This window comes from Ctenocephalides felis, unplaced genomic scaffold, assembly GCF_003426905.1.
Source record: "Ctenocephalides felis isolate EL2017-DRISC unplaced genomic scaffold, ASM342690v1 CF-g0.4_SCAFFOLD_01492, whole genome shotgun sequence".
Lineage (NCBI taxonomy): Eukaryota > Metazoa > Arthropoda > Insecta > Siphonaptera > Pulicidae > Ctenocephalides > Ctenocephalides felis.
Genome location: NW_020537646.1, coordinates 21178937 through 21197383, shown reverse-complemented (window position 1 = coordinate 21197383; position 18447 = coordinate 21178937). Strand labels below are relative to the sequence as shown.

Here is an 18447-nt window from a genome sequence, read left to right as displayed (position 1 = left end):
CTAATAGTATTATTGAAAATCAATTTATTTAAGATTTATAGCAATTTAAAAATTTTTAAATTTAAAGGTAAAGTTTCAGTTGGTCTTTTTTACCCCACACATATGTAAACTTTTATAGAGGCTATAGAAAAAAATCTGTTAAATCTAACTTAAAAACTAGTGGGGTGTATGGAATCGTGGGTTAAGGCAATTTGCTGGAACTTCCCGTACCGTAACGGAATGTTTGAGGCATACTGAATGTTTTCAAATAGATTATTATAAATATTATAACATTGTCTAATATTTTGCCAAAACTAATAACCACTTCTCCTAATTATTACTAATTGAATGTTTTTTAGATCATTCAAATCAGATACTCCGTTCTCTCAAAAACTCGATTTCTATTTCCTGCACTCTTTGCTCTTTATCTCTGTAACTTCTGGACCTGCCTTTACCAGAAACCATTCAAATCGGTTGATCCGTGCACCCGAAAACGTGACTGAAAAATTGTATCCATACATACATACACACACATCCATTTTTTCTGAGGTATGTTCAGAAACCTTCAAAACGTCGAGAAATGTAGAAATTTTCAATTTCGATTTTTGGACTTATCCTACGGGAAGTTGATAACAATACATTTTATAAAACAATCAAATAACAAATACTTAAGTATTGTTGAGGTCTCGTAAACTAAACAACAGTGCTCACATCCAATAAAAATAACAACGAAAATAAATATTGTTATGGATTTTCAAACATTGCCGTTTATCTCCTGATAGGGACATTGTAAGAATCATGGTGATGGCAGGTTATGCATCGTATGCCGTCTACTTTCAAATATTGTTGATTAAAAAATTCTTTACTTTACTTGTTTTTTATATATTCGTGGTGGATCTTTTAACCCTAGAAACATTACATTTAAAATTATTTCTGCAAGTAACTAAAAGAGAAAACCAAAATAAGTATGTATTTCTGTGATTTAAATTATATCTATCTCCTCCCTTACTAAATTTTATCACAGTCAAAAGCAAGATCTTGAACGCGCTGCAAAAAGCTATATATCAGTTTTCCTCCAGTGTTTTTCCCTGGCTTATTTTCATTTGTGCATTCGAATCAAACCATTTTTTTTTTGCGGAAGGGGCCGCGGCACCGTGTCTGACCTGAATCCGAGCCATCGACCAGTGTGCATATAGGCTTTCAAGTTTCTACTATCATAAAGCATAAAGTCAAGTGTGGCATGCGCCATGTGCAGGAGTATAATAATGAGGTGTTTCTGTGTCAACGTCCTAGTTGCAATTCGCAAAACAATATCGCCTGCCACCAATACCAAGGTTCTTTCGTGCAATTGCTCACCGCATAGAGCATGCAACTAGCCACCAAGAAATAATGCAGGGGGGATCGAAAACATTTGGCTAACTATAAGTTCTTACTTCGTACGTACAATAATGGTACCATATTGGTATTAAAAAAAGTAAAACTTGGTCTTGGAGGGCGTCCATTAATCACGTGAGCGAGTTTTAAAGGATTTTTGGACCCCCCCCCTCCTCCTTGGTGATACATGGTGATATTCAAAATTACCTCCCCTCCCTCCTCCACCAAACATCACGTGTATTTTTAGTTACGTGATAAAACTCTAAAATTTTTAATTTTTTTTTTAGAAATTGTTTGATTTTTTTCAAATCAGTTAAACATTAAATACACGTGATATCTTACTATACTCCTTCCTCCCACGTGATATTTAGTGATTTTTTGTCAAATCCCACCTTCCCACAAAAACCTCACGTGATGAATAAATTGTAGTATTGTGTTAACGATATTGTAACAATATCAACTAGGTTTCGTAATTTTTAATTCACACTTTTCATTCTTTGATGATGTAATATACCTGAAATGATATACAGAATTTCTTTCCCCAATGTGGCAAAAGTTTTTTTTTATTGGCTTTTGATATACATTATAAGGCCAGATGCCATTCATATAATTGTGGCAGAAGTTGCCCAGTTATTAGTACATACCCATCCTCGATCCAGGGATTCTCAGGTCGAGTCCTGGTACTGTCATAAAATTTGAATTGTTGAGTTGAAGTTGATTAGAATTAGAAGTGAGAATTAAAAGCAAAATTAGAATCTGAGCATAATAATAATATGAGTTAGAAAAATAAAGACATCTTTATAAAACAAATGTTGTATAGTGTAGAAATATTTCAGTTGTAAAGAAACAAATGGTCAGAATAGGAAATATATAAAAAGATGTAATTTGATATCAATGATATTGTATGTGGCTAAATGCTCTAAGTAATCACAACCCATAATATGTATCAAACAAATAACAATCTAACTTGGTTCAGCTAATTCTTAATTACAGAAATATGTTTTTTGCTATTTTTCAACAATTTTTATCTGCTCCTTTTTATCCTACCTTTGGGGTAAAATTAGACAGTCAGGGGGCAAACAGATCCAATGTCTTATTTTTAATTTTAAGGGGATTTAACAAAATATTACCTGCATTATTCAAATTGCATAGGCACATTTTCTACAGGGTTCACACTGTATGTAATCATTTATCTAGTATTTCGCCAGAAATATTCATTATCAGATTTGGAATCAATATCAATTTAATTTACTTATATTGCTTTTTTTACTTCATTTAAATTTTACCTAATATAACTTTACATCATTATCTTATCCAATTGGTTGATGGTTTAATTTAAAAAATTTGCATTTAAATAGCTTTGTATTAAAATATTTGCCGAACTAGTTAGATATTCATGTCATATGTCTGCGGCTAGTGGGCTTAGAGCTGTTCTGAGCGCTCGCGATACTCGAATCCTGTTTCAAAATTCAACGTGCATCATGCGAAATAATGCTCTTTATATTATTTCCAATGAAAGAGTGCAGGTTTGCGATATATTTCCACTTACTACAGGATCAAACATAACAAGTTTGTTTCAGATAACTTCAGGAAAAGAAATAAAAAAATGAGAATAAAACGTTTGAGAATTATACATAAATTTCATTTCATTCCAAAAAATTATAATTTATATAGATAAGAAAGTTGAGTTAAAAAGATGAATTTAAATCTAACTTAATCTAATATTATATCATTAATAATTATTGAAAACATAAAACAAGCATAGTCTAAATCAATTAAAACCATCCTAATAAAAAAAATTTAGTAAGTTTTGCGTTGCTTTAGTTAAAACTTGCTAAATTACACCGAACTTTTTCGAAAGATATTCCTTTCTAATAAATTAATAAAACTCTCCTAACAAGTATTATTATGGCCAAACTTATCAAGCAATTAAGTTTTTCAAAAAAAATTAATATGCGTATAGAATTATTTAATTAAAATATTTCAAAGTTCTGCTTTGATTAAACCTCGCTAAATGACGCTTAACTTTCTCAAATGATATGTCTTCCTCATACGTCTCGATAAAACTCTCTTTTCAGCAATAGAGAAAGAATTTTTTCATTTATTGATTGGTCTCACTTACTTAGAGCATTTAGCGACCTACTATATTTTATATATTCTGTTCTATCTTCTTATATATTTCGTATTATATCTATTCTTTCCTCACAACTGAAATTACAGCATTATTATTGACAAAAAATTGTTCTATTTATGATAAATATTTGCTAGTATAATTAAATAAAAGCGGACGCATTAAATAAGAGCTGATACATTAAAATATCTTTTAATAAATCAAAATTATATAATATTTACAAAACAGGTAATTTAAAATGAACTGAACAAGATTTTTAAACAAACTTGTATATGACAAGGCTATGTTATGAAGAATTTTCCATACTAATTCGTTCTTAATATTGACAAAAGCCATGGTTACTGTGCAGTCAAGCGTTTTTCTCAGATTGTCAGATAGAAAACCTAACCTAGAAACCGCACAAATATCAAAAAACGGTCTTCGATAACAGGGTTTTTCTGGCAAAGCTTCATAACATACGAGTGACGTTGCAGTTTTGTGTAAAACGCCTGAATGCACAGCCATAACATTGGTCTGTTGTGCGGCAGAATCGGCCCATCAATGACATCTTGGTAAATGGCTGTAATAGAAATATTTCATCAATTTGAAATCTTACAATTTCAGATACAGCATTAGTCATCATATTTTTATCCATTGGCATTGGTTAAAATCATACGCAGATACTAGTTTGATCCCAACTTTGGTCAGCTCGATATAAAGCAGTATGGTATCAGATTTTTTAGATTCTTTAGGTTTAGAATCTTAAGTAAAAATATATTGTGAGCAACATGTATGCGATAACTCAATTAGATATACATTTATAATATATATAATCTACACATAAAAAAGAATAGTGGTTGACCTGGCTGGGTTATTCCTTCGTGTAAAATACTGTGGTGTGTTGTAGTATAGCAAACACAGCTCATAAAATACGTAGTACTATCCGCTGTTAAAAGAAATATTCATGTATTTTTATATAAATTAATCTTATTTTTTTAGGAACGAGCAGATGTCGAGTGGAAATTCGCTCGTAGCAAATTGTGGATAAGTTATTTCGAGGAAGGCGGTACTGTACCACCTCCATTCAATACCATACCAACGCCGAAGTCCATCTGGTATACCGCTCAATGGTTGAAGAGAAAAATGTGCGGACATTCGAGGTCCATGAAAAAAGAACATATGCGAACAATTCGAGTGAGTATTTATTTTGAGAACGGTTTTTTATATGAAATCTTCCTATGTATAATACATTCAGTCTTTGAAATTTTTTTTGCTATCTCTTTATAAATGAATTTTTGTAAAAATGGTAAAATATTAATGAATATATTTGTGAATGCATTTATTTATTCATGATTATCATACATTAATGTTAGTTAATAATTGTATTATTTCTGTAACATGAATTTCATTAATTTTAAATCTATTTCAATTCTTAGAAAAATATGATAAATATCTTACGTACGTGATATTGATTTTTTACAAAATGAAAAACTACTAAAAAATCCATACGTAAAAGTTATAGGTACTAGTATTTCCAATTCTTCCATCATATAATATATCGAGGCAATTAACTAGCTTCTAAAATAAATCGCTAATAAAATAAAGTTTTATAAAAAGCTATCACAGTTTTTTTGTTTTAACTGCAGCTGTATTTTTCACTAATAATTTGTTGCAATAAATTTGCCTATTGGGCGTGCATGTCAAGAGAATGTTTTAAACGGTACATAACTTATGCACGGTGAATACCTTGAAGTTTCTTTGCCCCATTTTCGATAAATCGCAGTGCAGAACACAAATAACATGTTTATATAACCCATCTTTTATCGAAAGAAAAGATATTGACACATATTTCTAACAAAACACACGTGTCAACATCGTTAAACTTGGCAGGTGCTTGATGGGCGTCATTACTTCGAAAATTTTATGAAGATAACACAAGACGTATTATATTTATTTATAAACATTCTCTAGTATTTTGGCAGTATTAAATTATTTTTATTTATTTCCTAAGCCTTATAGTTAAACGATCGAATAATATACTTTGAATTATAATATGTTTATAATTGAACATATAAACATAGCCATTTTTAATAGTAATAATTGAAATATTTTCTGGAGTTAATATAGATCGTAATTGAAAATCTGAAGGTAAATCTGATTCGATGTAAAAGATATATTTCCTTTATGAGTAATTTAAATTAAAGATATTTAATTTTAGTCCAAGTGTGCTCTGGTTCTGTTTTGTTTCAGCGGAAGGTGAAACAAGCTAGCGAAAGAGACTTTCGATACCAGGTGAGCAATTAATATTTTTTTATTTTATTATGATATTTTTTTTTTAATCTAAGTATGTATAACGACTTAAGAATCAAATTGTTGAATGATTATTTGCCTACTCAAATTTATTTTCAATATTTTGAAGAGTGAAAACAACTTACTTAAATTAATAAATCAGTTTTTTTTTTCATTTACAATTAAATAGCAATAAGAATCTAAGTATTCTGTAAGCTATTGGAATCTACTTGAAATCAAAATAAATATGGCTTGTTTAGAAAACTCTCCAATGAAAGCCCTAATTACTTCAAATAAATCAATGGGTTGTTTTTTCTTCTAAATAAATCTTTTTTTTTCGTTTACAATTAAATAACAATTACAATCTAAGTTCTATAAGCTATTAGAATCTATTTGAACTCAAAATAAATATGGCTTGTTTAGAAAACTCTCCAATGAAAGCCCTAATTACTTAAAGTAAATCAATGAGTTGTTTTTTCTTCAATCTCATACTAGTATTCGAAGAGTCAGCGATTGACATGAAAAAGCAGTTTAATATTACATTTTCAACGTTTATATATTATATTATTTAACATTTAGAAAATAGCAAACATTATCTACTGAATTAGCAGTCTTCTGAACATATTGTTGATGAAAGTATAAAAATTTTTGTTTTGTTTTTATAAGAGTGTGCCTGAATGTAACGCTTTTTTCAAATCAATTTATTTTGAGGTGCACTAATTATATCTCTACGAAATGAAGCTAAATATATTTTTTAACTATTTCGCTACCATTTCAAGTGAAAAATAATTTTATAGACATTCTTCATTATTTTAAATTAATTATTTTCCAGAAAAAGAATAGTGTTACTGTGATTGGGGTTAGTTGTAACATGTACCGAAGCATGTAGTAACGACCCAAAAATAATAATAATACCTCTGATAATTTATTTTTTACATATTTTTATAAAAATTGACTTGTTTCTAAGGAATTCTTTCCATAAATGAACGCAAAGTATAATTAATACAAATAATATATATGAGGTTTCTTGTAATAAACTACAATTAATTATAAATACAAGTAAAAGATATAGTGTCTCCTGTAACACAATTTACATACATTTCATCTGAATATAATTCTTGTATGGTACAAGTAGCCTCAAGATTTTATTTCAACTAACCCCACGTGGAATTTGATCACATTAATCAAGATAACTATTTAAACCAACGGTTTCCAACCTTTTATGGACCGCGCCCCCTTGCTCTAATAAAAAAGATTGTGGCGCCACTCTTAATTTTTTCAACAATTTAATTTTATAAATACTCAACTGATATCAGACTACAAATTAATATGCAATATGTAAATTAAATTATGTAAAAATATGTACACAACTTTTTTTTTAATTTTTTTATATAATTTCAAAAATGTTGGGTTATTTCCAAAAATAATATTCTGGAAACAGATGTACGCGCCCCCCTGAGGGGGTGCTCCCTACAGGTTGGAAACCGCTTATTTAAACAATTTGAATTTAGCATACACAAAAATTGTTACACATTAACAAAGATTAATAAATTTGCAACAAAATAAGATATATACAATTTAAAATTAATAATAACGCAAACTGAAATTGTATAAAGAGGTAGCTTGTTGTAACGGTTTTTGTTAATTAATATATTTTGAGGTTCACTGATTCTATCTCTACGAAACGAAGCGAATTTTACATTATCTGTCAAAAATAATGTCAAAAATGACGCACCTGCACAATTCTGTTTACTACATCGGACTGCGGGACAGTAACTAAGTCAATTTTATGCAGGGGTAGAATAGAAAAGAATAAAATAGAAATATTTTAATTATGTGTAAAATCATATTAGAAAACGGCTGTTACTATGCTTTTACTTCTTACTATAAGCTCTTGTGTAATTATGAATTTGATATTAACAGAGTCTAATAATATCGTAATATGAATAAAAATAGTTTTTGAGAAATTAAAATATTGTAAGTAATTTTTTTTTTGAACACAAAAGTGAATTTTGGTTTAGATTATAAGTTTTAGGTCTAGATTTTATGATTAAAATCATTAGTGTTCATCAAAATCAGTAACATTTTAATACGCCTTTGAGATTCATTTTACTATTTCACACAAATCGCAAATGCGCGTTAAAAAGTTGTCCACCAATGATTGAAACCATAATAAAATCTATTTATAGTCTACATCCTACTCGTAAGAGATTTAAAATAAATTAATCCAATGTTCAGAGTATCATGAGAAATCTGGTACGTCGCTACGTGACCGTCGAACAGCGCAAAGCGGAATCGCAGGGGGTGACTGAGGACGACGTAAACGAGATCAAACAAGACATTTCGGCGTTCCGATGCGAACTAGTTGAGATTCTGAAGAACAGCGGCATGAACACGTCCACTGCCACGGGAGCCGGTTCGGGTAAGACATAGTCGATTGTTCTATTCAATTTATTACGAATGGATTCACTTGGCTGAATGTGTAATTGAGAAATTGAATTAAATTGATTTGTTTGATGCACAGTTTAGATTTGTTGAACAACGCTATATTGCGACGTAGGTTATAATCAAGTTCAAAATATTTAACATTTCCGATTTTCAAAATATTTTATAAATCGCCTTGATTCAATATTGCTGCATCAATAAAATGTCATCCCAGTGAATAAGTGGATCAGTCAATTTTCACTATTTTGCAAAGCTTAATTTCAAATATTTATTACTAGCGTAATATAGCACATTCTACCATGAATTATGCTAATAGATGGAAAATTTGACTAAATCAGAAGCTATTTTATTTACTAAAAGAAGAAAATCACCTGTTCCTCAATCCTACATACACATAAACAGCAATAATATCTTATGGAGAGACAAAGTTAAGTATCTGGGATTAGTATGGATAGAAAACTCAATTTCAGCGACCATATCAAATGCAAAGTTAATTATGCTAATAGATTGTTATATTTATTGTACCCCTTACTAAAATTTAACAACAATATTAATCTGAAGAATAAAAGAAGACTTTATCTAGCAATGGTAAGATCAATATTAACCTATGGTACCCACAGTTGAATTTATTGCAATGCAATTTATGCAACTACATAATGTAAGTCAAAGTGTTTTTAGATGTGATATAAAACACATATGGCCCATTAAACAACATTTAATTCAGAACAAGTCCCGTTTTGTTTTTTGTCCCCCCAGACCACGTTGCAAAAATTATACTATTTTCAATAAACTACTTGCGTTTTTCGGTAATTATTAGTTATTACAGTGGACAAGAAAGCTCCAGCAAATATAACTTAGTTTCACACATTTTGTATTTATTACTAAATTAAATTTGTGGTATACATACGTACCAGTAAAAATTTTTATTTGTTTTTGTAGGACGGTTGGTCCTCACCAGCCGCCCCCTATTATTTAAAATTATTTTTCTTATTTTTATTTCAACATATATCACACATTAAAAATATTACACAAACCGATTTCTTAAATACCGTCCCGAAAGGGTTAAAATTAATGGTTTAAATTTTATATAAAATATTTTATTGATGTTTGTTTCTAATCATTTTTTTTTTCGTTTTACTATTTACTTCCAGAGAAATAGTTAATACCGCGATTAAAGACTTTTTTGGCCAAAATTTGACTTAACTACTTATTATTCACTGGGATGACAGAAATTATTTAATCTATTACAGAACATTTAATAATAATTCCTCATACAGAGATAGGACAACGATTGGGTTGCCATATGTAGAATCGACTAGTATTAAATAGAGTATTGAGTCAAATTAGCACAACAGCTTAAGGGACTCTCAAATTATGATCGCTGTTCAAACAACAAACAAAAAAACAAAAAAACAGAAAAATATTCCATTATAAAACTGTCTCTTATACAACTTTACTCATACTTAATATTTTCTACAAATACAAAAATTTACGGAGTTGATTCAAAAAGCTTGATTTATATAGGGTAATGCAAGGCTTGAAAGTCTGCGGTTAAAAAGAACCACCACCATTATCTCAAAAACAAGTAAAGTTAAAAATTTGTTAACGATGCTATTTTGAAGTAGAGGACAACAAAGGTTACACCTTAATTCTTACAACGTCGGTATCAAGAGATGAACGGTATCAATATTCAAAACATAAATATTTTTTTCGTTCGTATTTTTTGTGCTTTGAACACTATTCTTTAGTTTATGATACCTGAAGTTGTACCAGATATGTTTCTTTTTTAAGTTAGATTCAAATTTTTCCATATAGCCTCTATAAAAGCTTACATATGGGTGGGGTGGAAAAAAGTACTAACCGAATCTTTATACTGATAAAGTTATATACAATATAAATAGTAAATGAAAAAGTAAATTTAGTTTAAAACGCCATTTTGCAAGAGATGAATTCAATTAATAGTTAATCGAACTCTGCTGAATGAATATTTCTTGCGAAAACCCGGATCAAAGTTATGTACAGTGTGATCTTTGTAAAAAATGTACCCATAAAATTTGTATTTTACATTGGTTAAAAAATGTAGCTATTATTTCGTAAAATCGCTTTAAATTTAAAAATAAGGCCCCAATAATATTTGTCCTCTAGCAGTCCTTATTTACGCTATCTATGGGTTAAAAAGGGACATATGACAAGTTTTATCAAAATATGTTAAAAAAACGTATTTGTATAATTAGCTAAAAAAGCTTACCGGGCATAGTTTCATAGTTTCTTGTTTGATACGTGTTGTGATGTACTCTATTTGTTTTACATAGTGATATTTTTTAGTTTACACATAATGATAGTCAAATTGGTCCTTTGTGCTTTACCCTACAATATCATTTTGTATGAATTTGTATTATTGATATATTATTAGGTAAAGCTAAGTATCTATTGTGGTATCATTTGGCGATACTAGTACTTCAATTTTTTAATATAATATTGTTTCTAAAAGCAAAAATTCGTATAACATGTAATCACAATAAGTTTATTCTGAGATGCATTTACTTTGACTTTGAGATGTATTTTATTGTGTATTTGTAAACATTCTTTTCATAGGTTCTGGTGGTAAGAAGAATCGTCAAAAGGAACGTCGCCTCATGAAAGGATTTAATATTGCACCTCCCCCAACGGGAAGCACCCACACTTTGCCACCGGTTGCAGAATTCATAGCATCGCTACAGCAGGTTGGGGTTTAGTGTATTAATAATATTAGCATACAATGCTGTAGTATGTTTAGCTTTGGTGTTTGACAAAATCGTAATTTTGAATGAAAAGTTATAATTATCTTATTTATATCTCGTTAGTTATTGGAAAGGTTTAAATTTGATTTTCAGATTCAGATTTTCAGATTTAGAAAGTTTTTGTTACAAATAAAAGTACATAATATTTTACATAAATTCGGGATTTTTATCTGTCATATTAAAATAATATGTCTATTATAGCAATCGGCCCAGCACGATCATAGTCAATCACAAGATTTTGGTTCTACGCTTACTGGAATTTTTACTGGAGGAAACGGAGGTGGTACTCCAAGAAAATTGCACCAACTCACACATTCGCATTCGCACTCTCAAGCACAAATGCCCGTTGGGCCATCACCATTTGGTGACACTCACCAAAGGGGATTTGGAAGATTGGCACCAAGGCAAGATATAATTATAATACTATGAATTTATTTTTGTCTATAAATTCTTTAACTACCTTATTATATGGAGGAAATTTATCTTTGGAGACAAATAATTTTTATAATAATTAATTGTACAAATATGTATATTTTATAAAATAATAAAAAAAATCTCTTTTATGTCCAGGTTTCATATGAAGAGAAGCAGTTCACATAAGCGACGCTGGGGCACACTTATAGAAGCTGCAAAATCCGGTCGAGTTAGTCGACTCATCAGTAGATCAAGGTTATTTTTGTTATATTTTTCCAATTTATTTTTTTATTTTTATTTTAGCCTAGAAAGTTAATCCATCCATTAATCTCGCTATTCTTAAAAGGGGGGAAAGGCTTGATAAGAATTTACAAAATATCACCTGGGGGAAGTAGTAAGATATAATCCGAGATTTTTCCAGATAATTTCAAAAATTTTACAATTTGTTGCAAGTACAAAAAATACACGTAATGGTGTAGGACGTAATGGTGGGACGACTAATTTTAAATATCCACGTATTACTAATGGAAGGGAGTCCAAAATTCCTTAAAAATCTATCACGTGATTAGTGGCTCCCTTAGAAGAACAGGTAGTAGATAATTTAGAAGTAAGACTAAAGTTCATAATTATTCATTCAATATAAATAAAATTTGATGTGTCGAATAAATAAATTGTTATTATTGGTCTTATCTTCAAATTCCATTAGCTTACATTCATTATATGTAAATTGTATATACATATTTTAAAAATTACTTACTTCATATAACGACTAAAAATTTAGACCAAAAATATTTCTACGTTTTAAATGTATAGTTGTGCATATTAGAGACCTTTATTGAATTCTAAATCGAAGTTAATCCAAATTTAAATTTTTAATTGATAATTAAATTTAAGTCTTTATTATATCATTAAATAGTTCAGTCTGTATGATATGTAGGGGAGCGTCCATTAATCCCGTGAGGTTTTTAGGGGAAGGGGGGTTTGACAAAAAAATCATGAAATATCACGTGGAGGAGGGAAGGGTATAGTAAGACATCACGTGTATTTATTTTTTAACTATTTTTTTTAAGTTCAAACATTTTCAAAAAAAATTCAAAAATTTTACAGTTTTTTGCGTAACTAAAAATACACGTTATGTTTTGTGGGGGAGGGGGATAATTTTGAATATAACCATATATCACCAAGGACGAGGTAGTATTCAAAAATCCTTGAAAAACACGCTAACGTAATTAATGGACGCCTCCTAGGTATATTTCTAAAAAAAATCGCTCATAATTATAAAATATTTAAGAGTTGTACAACTCAACTCTATTAACATTAAAATGCTTACTAATAGGTATTAAACTTTTATTTATATTAAATTTCTTGAAAAACGAATTTAAAACGGGTCTTTTATATTAACACCAAACCTACCTACAATTCTTGTATAAATATTGCTACTGCTCGCGGTCATATTGAGTTTGGCCACAGAGCGTTTTTTTCAAGAGTGAAAAAAATATTACATGCATATTCCAAGAATAAAAAAATACCACGAAAAATTACCAGCTCACGCAAACAAATATCTAAAAGAATTAACCGAGGAATCTCTTACTCGAAGATTTAAAAAAATGGCCATACGGTCAAAATGTCAAAAAATTAAAAAAAGAGATATTTCATAGGAAATAATCTTTTAAATATATTTACACCCAGCATATTGTCTTAAAAAATGTATATTATTTTGATCGGCAATATTTCTATGCAAATAAAAAAAAATATTCCAAGAATTATCAAGTAGTTTGATAGCAGTATTACAACGTTTAAAAATATGTAGTTTTGCAAAAAATATGCAAACAGGCAATTTGACTGGTACTTTGTAGGTTTAGTGTTAAATTTAATGAATCATTTATGAATTGTAATTTTAAATAAATAATTTTAGGTCGGAAGATTCCGTTTGCCGCGCATCGACAGCCGTCGTCAGTCAATCTTCTGGGAATATGACTGTCAGCAATGGGACTCAAGAATCGGCTGATAGATTTAGCAATAGTCCAGGCAGCGACGATGCTCCTACAGAATCTGCGACGGATTCGAACAGAAGCTTGGAGAGATCAACAGGGCAACCTGGCGCTCCTGAAGGATCAACGTCTGCACAAGCCCATGGTAATAATCACAACTTACGAATAGGGTTTATACAAAAACCGACATTTCAGAAAACCGGTTTTCGAATTTTAATTTTACTAAAAACCGGTTTTAGAATTTTATATAAAAAATAAATTTTTGCTCGAATATTCTGTAATGTATCCGCAAATTTAATGTGATTTAGAGCAGTGTTTGACTAAATTTATTTATTGTTCAATTTTATGGATAGTAAACAAAATTATTTTAATTTTAATTGGTAGAACTAAAAAATAATAGATTATCTTGATTTAATAACTTTGAAAATAATTATTCGTTATTCATGCATCATTTTCACATATGAGAATGAAAATATTTTTATGATAGTGAAAGGAAGTTTTCGAATAAATAAAAATAATACATTTTTAAACAAAAAACATTCATAAAATTGAAAAAATAAATAAAAAATTATTAGATACATGTTGATACATACTTGTTAATATCAATTTTAGTTTTAAAAACAATTAACTCGCATGTTTCGAGCAATTTTAATTAATTAATTTTAAACATTCTAATTGTTTTTTTTGTTTTAAAATATGATTTAAGAAAATTGAGAACGTCTATCGAATTGCTACTTAGACGTGTCCTTTGTTTACTCACAAAATTACCTGAAATAGAAAATACTCTCATACGACCAAATTATGCTTAATTGTTTTTGGAGCCTGATATAATAATATTAAGTTTTTTGTTTTTTCATTTGTAGCTTCTGGGGTTTAAAACTTTTTTTTAAGTTTGAGTAGAGGAAGTTACTTCTTCAAGAAGAAGTCACAATGATTTAAATTAATATATACACCGGATAGCAATCTAAATTAATATATCAAAACCTTTCTGGGAACAATTGCAGACTGATAACATATCAAATGCTATTTAAACCATATGATTTCAAGAATCAAAACGCTTTCATCTATCTTTTATATTTGGCATATATTTGTCATTTTCCATTTATACAGTGAAAACCGACTTTTTTCACTAAAAAACCGGTTTTCGAATTCCATAATTTTTGCCAAAAAACAGGTTTTTGAAAACTGACAAACCCTACTTACGAATGATTGGAATATATTGGAAGATATTTTTTAGATGTTGAAATAAATAAATTTCACAGAATAGGTGTTTCTTTATACAGAAGTAAAATGTTGTGCTTTCTAAAATTATTTATGGAAAATAAAATCATGCATATCACTTCAGAAAATCACTCACACATAAGAAAAATTACTAGTAGTGACGGCAAATCATAATAAGTAAAAGTAGAAAACACATATTAATTAAAATTTTCTGAAAAATTTACAATACGAAATAATAACTACGTTGCAGTTGGAGGAAAGGAAAGGTAGGGCAAAAGATTTTATAACGGCTAATAGTATTTTGAAAACAGTGATAAATTTAATATGAATAATCATAATTATTATGATTAATGTGAATTTAACAAAAATACATAACAATTAGCGAAAGTTTTAAGGTCAATTTTTTTCTGAGATGATTGTGCAAAGTATTGAAATGTATAATGTATATAGGATTTCCCATATTTCGTGAAATAATTCAATTTGATTATTAAAGAATAAATTAGATATTTTAATAATAATCCTAAATATTCATTTTCAGGAGCCCTGGGTGCGTTAGCAGTTCTCCGCCGAAAACGGAAGAAATTTTCTAATTCCCGGAATGTAACAGCTCTCACCGGTAGCAGAGCTGTGGTTCCTGCGCCAGTTTTATCTTTAGGAAAGCACACTAAAGTAAGATCTTATAATATTCATACACATTGGTATCTATAGACTATAGAGTATTACAACAAATTATATAGGAATGTCATATCATGATTTTTTTTTTCATTTTTAGTCACGTATTCAGATGTTAGAACGAGCGTCGTCGGTACCGTCCCGAGGGCCACCCGCGGTTTCTGGCACTGAAACAACCTGCCGGCCACAACGTCATGAACACACCCAAAGTCAACATAGTCAACAGAGTCAGCAAGATACCCCTGTGGGAACAGGTATAATACCCAAATATATACATGGTGTTCCAGAACTCAACGTCAAGCCGTATCGAGGTGATAGTATGAGTCGTAACTATTATGAAAAAATTGCAAAACTAGTGGTGTATGGCATCGTGCCTTAAAGCAAATTGCTGTAACTTTCCGTAACAAAAATTATTATTTTTTTTAAAACGATTAACTTTTTTTTAAACTTTGAAAGAAATAGATTTTTGAGAAATTTTAAATTAAAAAAAATGACTTTTATGAAAAAAAAATCGTTTTTGTATTTTGAAATATTTTGGAAATTTTGAACTTTTTTTCAAAACAATCGCGCTGCATTGAAAGATATCTTCATAGAGACGAAAGTCGCAGTCTAACGGACAAAAGATGTTACGGAACCCAGAGAAATGTAAACAAAATTTATACGTATTATTAAAATCTTTATAAAATATTTGATAATTTGATGTACATATGTCTAATCATATAACGGACAAAAGATGATACGGAACCCATAGAAATGTAAACAAAAGGGTATGGGCGCATTGCCATACAGAATTGGCCCCACCCTGGTATTTAAATAATTTATACGCCATTTTATAGGTCTATTTTATAAAAACCGATATACCAATTTTCAACTTTGTACCTCATCTTATGGCCGAGATATCATTGAAAATATGCCAAAGTGGCCCTTTCTTTCAAACTCACTTTTTGGCGTAACCATAAAAGATACCGAAAAAATTTTTACGTGATTCTGCTCATATTGACTTAGACCACATTATGTAGAACAATCGATTCCAAAAAATCGTTTACTATTAGCTGAAAAAGACAAAATAATTTTTCAATTGATTATTTCGGGTAGTGCATTTATTTGGACCACTTTCTAATTAGCGTTATTCGAAAGCCTATTGTTTTTTCTTTGAGTACTACAAATATTGTTCAAATCAATTTAGTGGAACACATTGGAAAATTGAAAAAAAAGAGCCAGTACACCCGGCGCGTAGTGCTAATAGTACCCTGCAATTGCATAGAGTTCGTTCGGACGCAAAGCAGTGCGCGATACGCCGAAACGATTCTTAAGAAATTGTGAATGCGAAAATATTTATTTTATAGTTATATGATATGTATACATATAAATTAATGATATAATGAAACATTGTAGTTTCAACAAACCCAAAAAAACATTTTTTTTGAATGATAGTTGTAACATTGTTACAATAAAGCCCTTATTGTGACCATTCTTTATCAGTACTACAATTTCACAGTCATTTGATGTAAACATATATACCTCTAATAAAACATATATACCTCTAATAAAATATAGCTGAATGTACTTTGTATAGTTTGCTATGAAAAATAAATAAAAAAAAATTGATGTAGAAGCTTTTTATATAGTACTTCAGTAATTTACAAAAATTATTACTGAAAGTATTCTAATAATCATTATTTTTATAATATAAAATATATTAATTAATTTATTTCGAAAATTATATTATTTATATATTTGTATCTTTTGTGTGGTTTATGCGAAAGATCGTGTTTTTTTATACTGATTTTGTATTAGCTAATTCGCATCTACTTATAATATAGTGACAATTTAAATGCATTTAATTTCGGTATATATTTTTAACTTTCCGTACGGTAAGTTATTGTAATCCTTCAAAAACCGCAATCGAAAATGTTTGCACATCTTCACGTTTCGAAGGTTTCTGAACATTTTGGAATAAAATAGAAAAAATTGATATGTGTGTCTGTGTATTTGTGTTATATTTCGTGTATGAATGTTGTAATGAACATTCGATTCCTACTGATGGGGAGACGTACTGATCAGTTTTTAACAAATACAAGTCGGAGATACGGAGCAAAGATAGAAACCGAGTTTTTAAGAAAACGAAAAATCCGATTTAAATGATTTAAAAAAGCTTTTGCTTTTTTGGACGACAAGATTGTTTTTCAAAAAAAAAAAACTAAAACATATATTTTTTTTAATTCGCAAAAATTATTATCGAAAATAATTCGAATCAAATAAATAATTTTAATTTTGCCATTCAGTTTATGCAATTAGATTCAAAGCTTCATTCTAACTCCGCTTCATTAAGTTTTGTTCATTCACTTTTCAGGCTAACATATTTAAACACCATCGTTCAATTTATAAGCACTTTTATTTTGTCTATAAATTCGAATAATAAAAGTTACAGTATTTATAATAATATATTTGAAAGCATTGAATATTTTTATTTCATCACAGTACAGGAAGTTCCAGTAGTTTGCCTTAAGGCACGATACACCACTAGTTTTAGTGATTTAATTAATATAGTAAAACTAATAATGTCTAAAAATTTCAAACTCCGTGATTTATACATATAACTATAAAATAATATTTTCGCATTCACAATTTCTTAAGAATCGTTTCGGCGTATCGCGCACTGCTTTGCGTCCGAACGAACTCTATGCAATTGCAGGGTACTATTAGCACTACGCCCGGGTGTACTGGCTCTGTTTTTTTCAATTTTCCAATGTGTTCCACTAAATTGATTTGAAAAATATTTGTAGTACTCAAAGAAAAAACAATAGGCTTTCGAATAACGCTAATTAGAAAGTGGTCCAAATAAATGCACTACCCGAAATAATCAATTGAAAAATTATTTTGTCTTTTTCAGCTAGTAGTAAACGATTTTTTGGAATCGATTGTTCTACATAATGTGGTCTGAGTCAATATGAGTAGAATCACGTAAAAATTTTTCGATATCTTTTATGGTTACGCCAAAAAGTGAGTTTGAAAGAAGGGGCCACTTTGGCATATTTTCAATGATATCTCGGCCATAAGATGAGTACAAAGTTGAAAATTGGTATATCGGTTTTTATCAAATAGACCTATAAAATGGCGTATAAATTATTTAAATACCAGGGTGGGGCCGATTCTGTATGGCAATCGCGCC

The 18447-nt window shown here is 29.5% G+C and overlaps 1 protein-coding gene across 1 annotated transcript in view; it reads left to right on the top strand.

Annotated features, from left to right (window-relative positions):
- Positions 1-18447, top strand: part of LOC113371012 (transient receptor potential-gamma protein) — a 228335-nt gene that overhangs the window by 193334 nt on the left and 16554 nt on the right. Inside the window, exons 14-21 of the mRNA XM_026611666.1 lie at positions 4463-4657; positions 7991-8174; positions 10793-10920; positions 11179-11381; positions 11548-11646; positions 13307-13527; positions 15142-15272; positions 15376-15529. Coding sequence (XP_026467451.1) covers positions 4463-4657; positions 7991-8174; positions 10793-10920; positions 11179-11381; positions 11548-11646; positions 13307-13527; positions 15142-15272; positions 15376-15529 — 1315 coding nt within the window. The remainder of the gene's footprint in view (positions 1-4462; positions 4658-7990; positions 8175-10792; positions 10921-11178; positions 11382-11547; positions 11647-13306; positions 13528-15141; positions 15273-15375; positions 15530-18447) is intronic.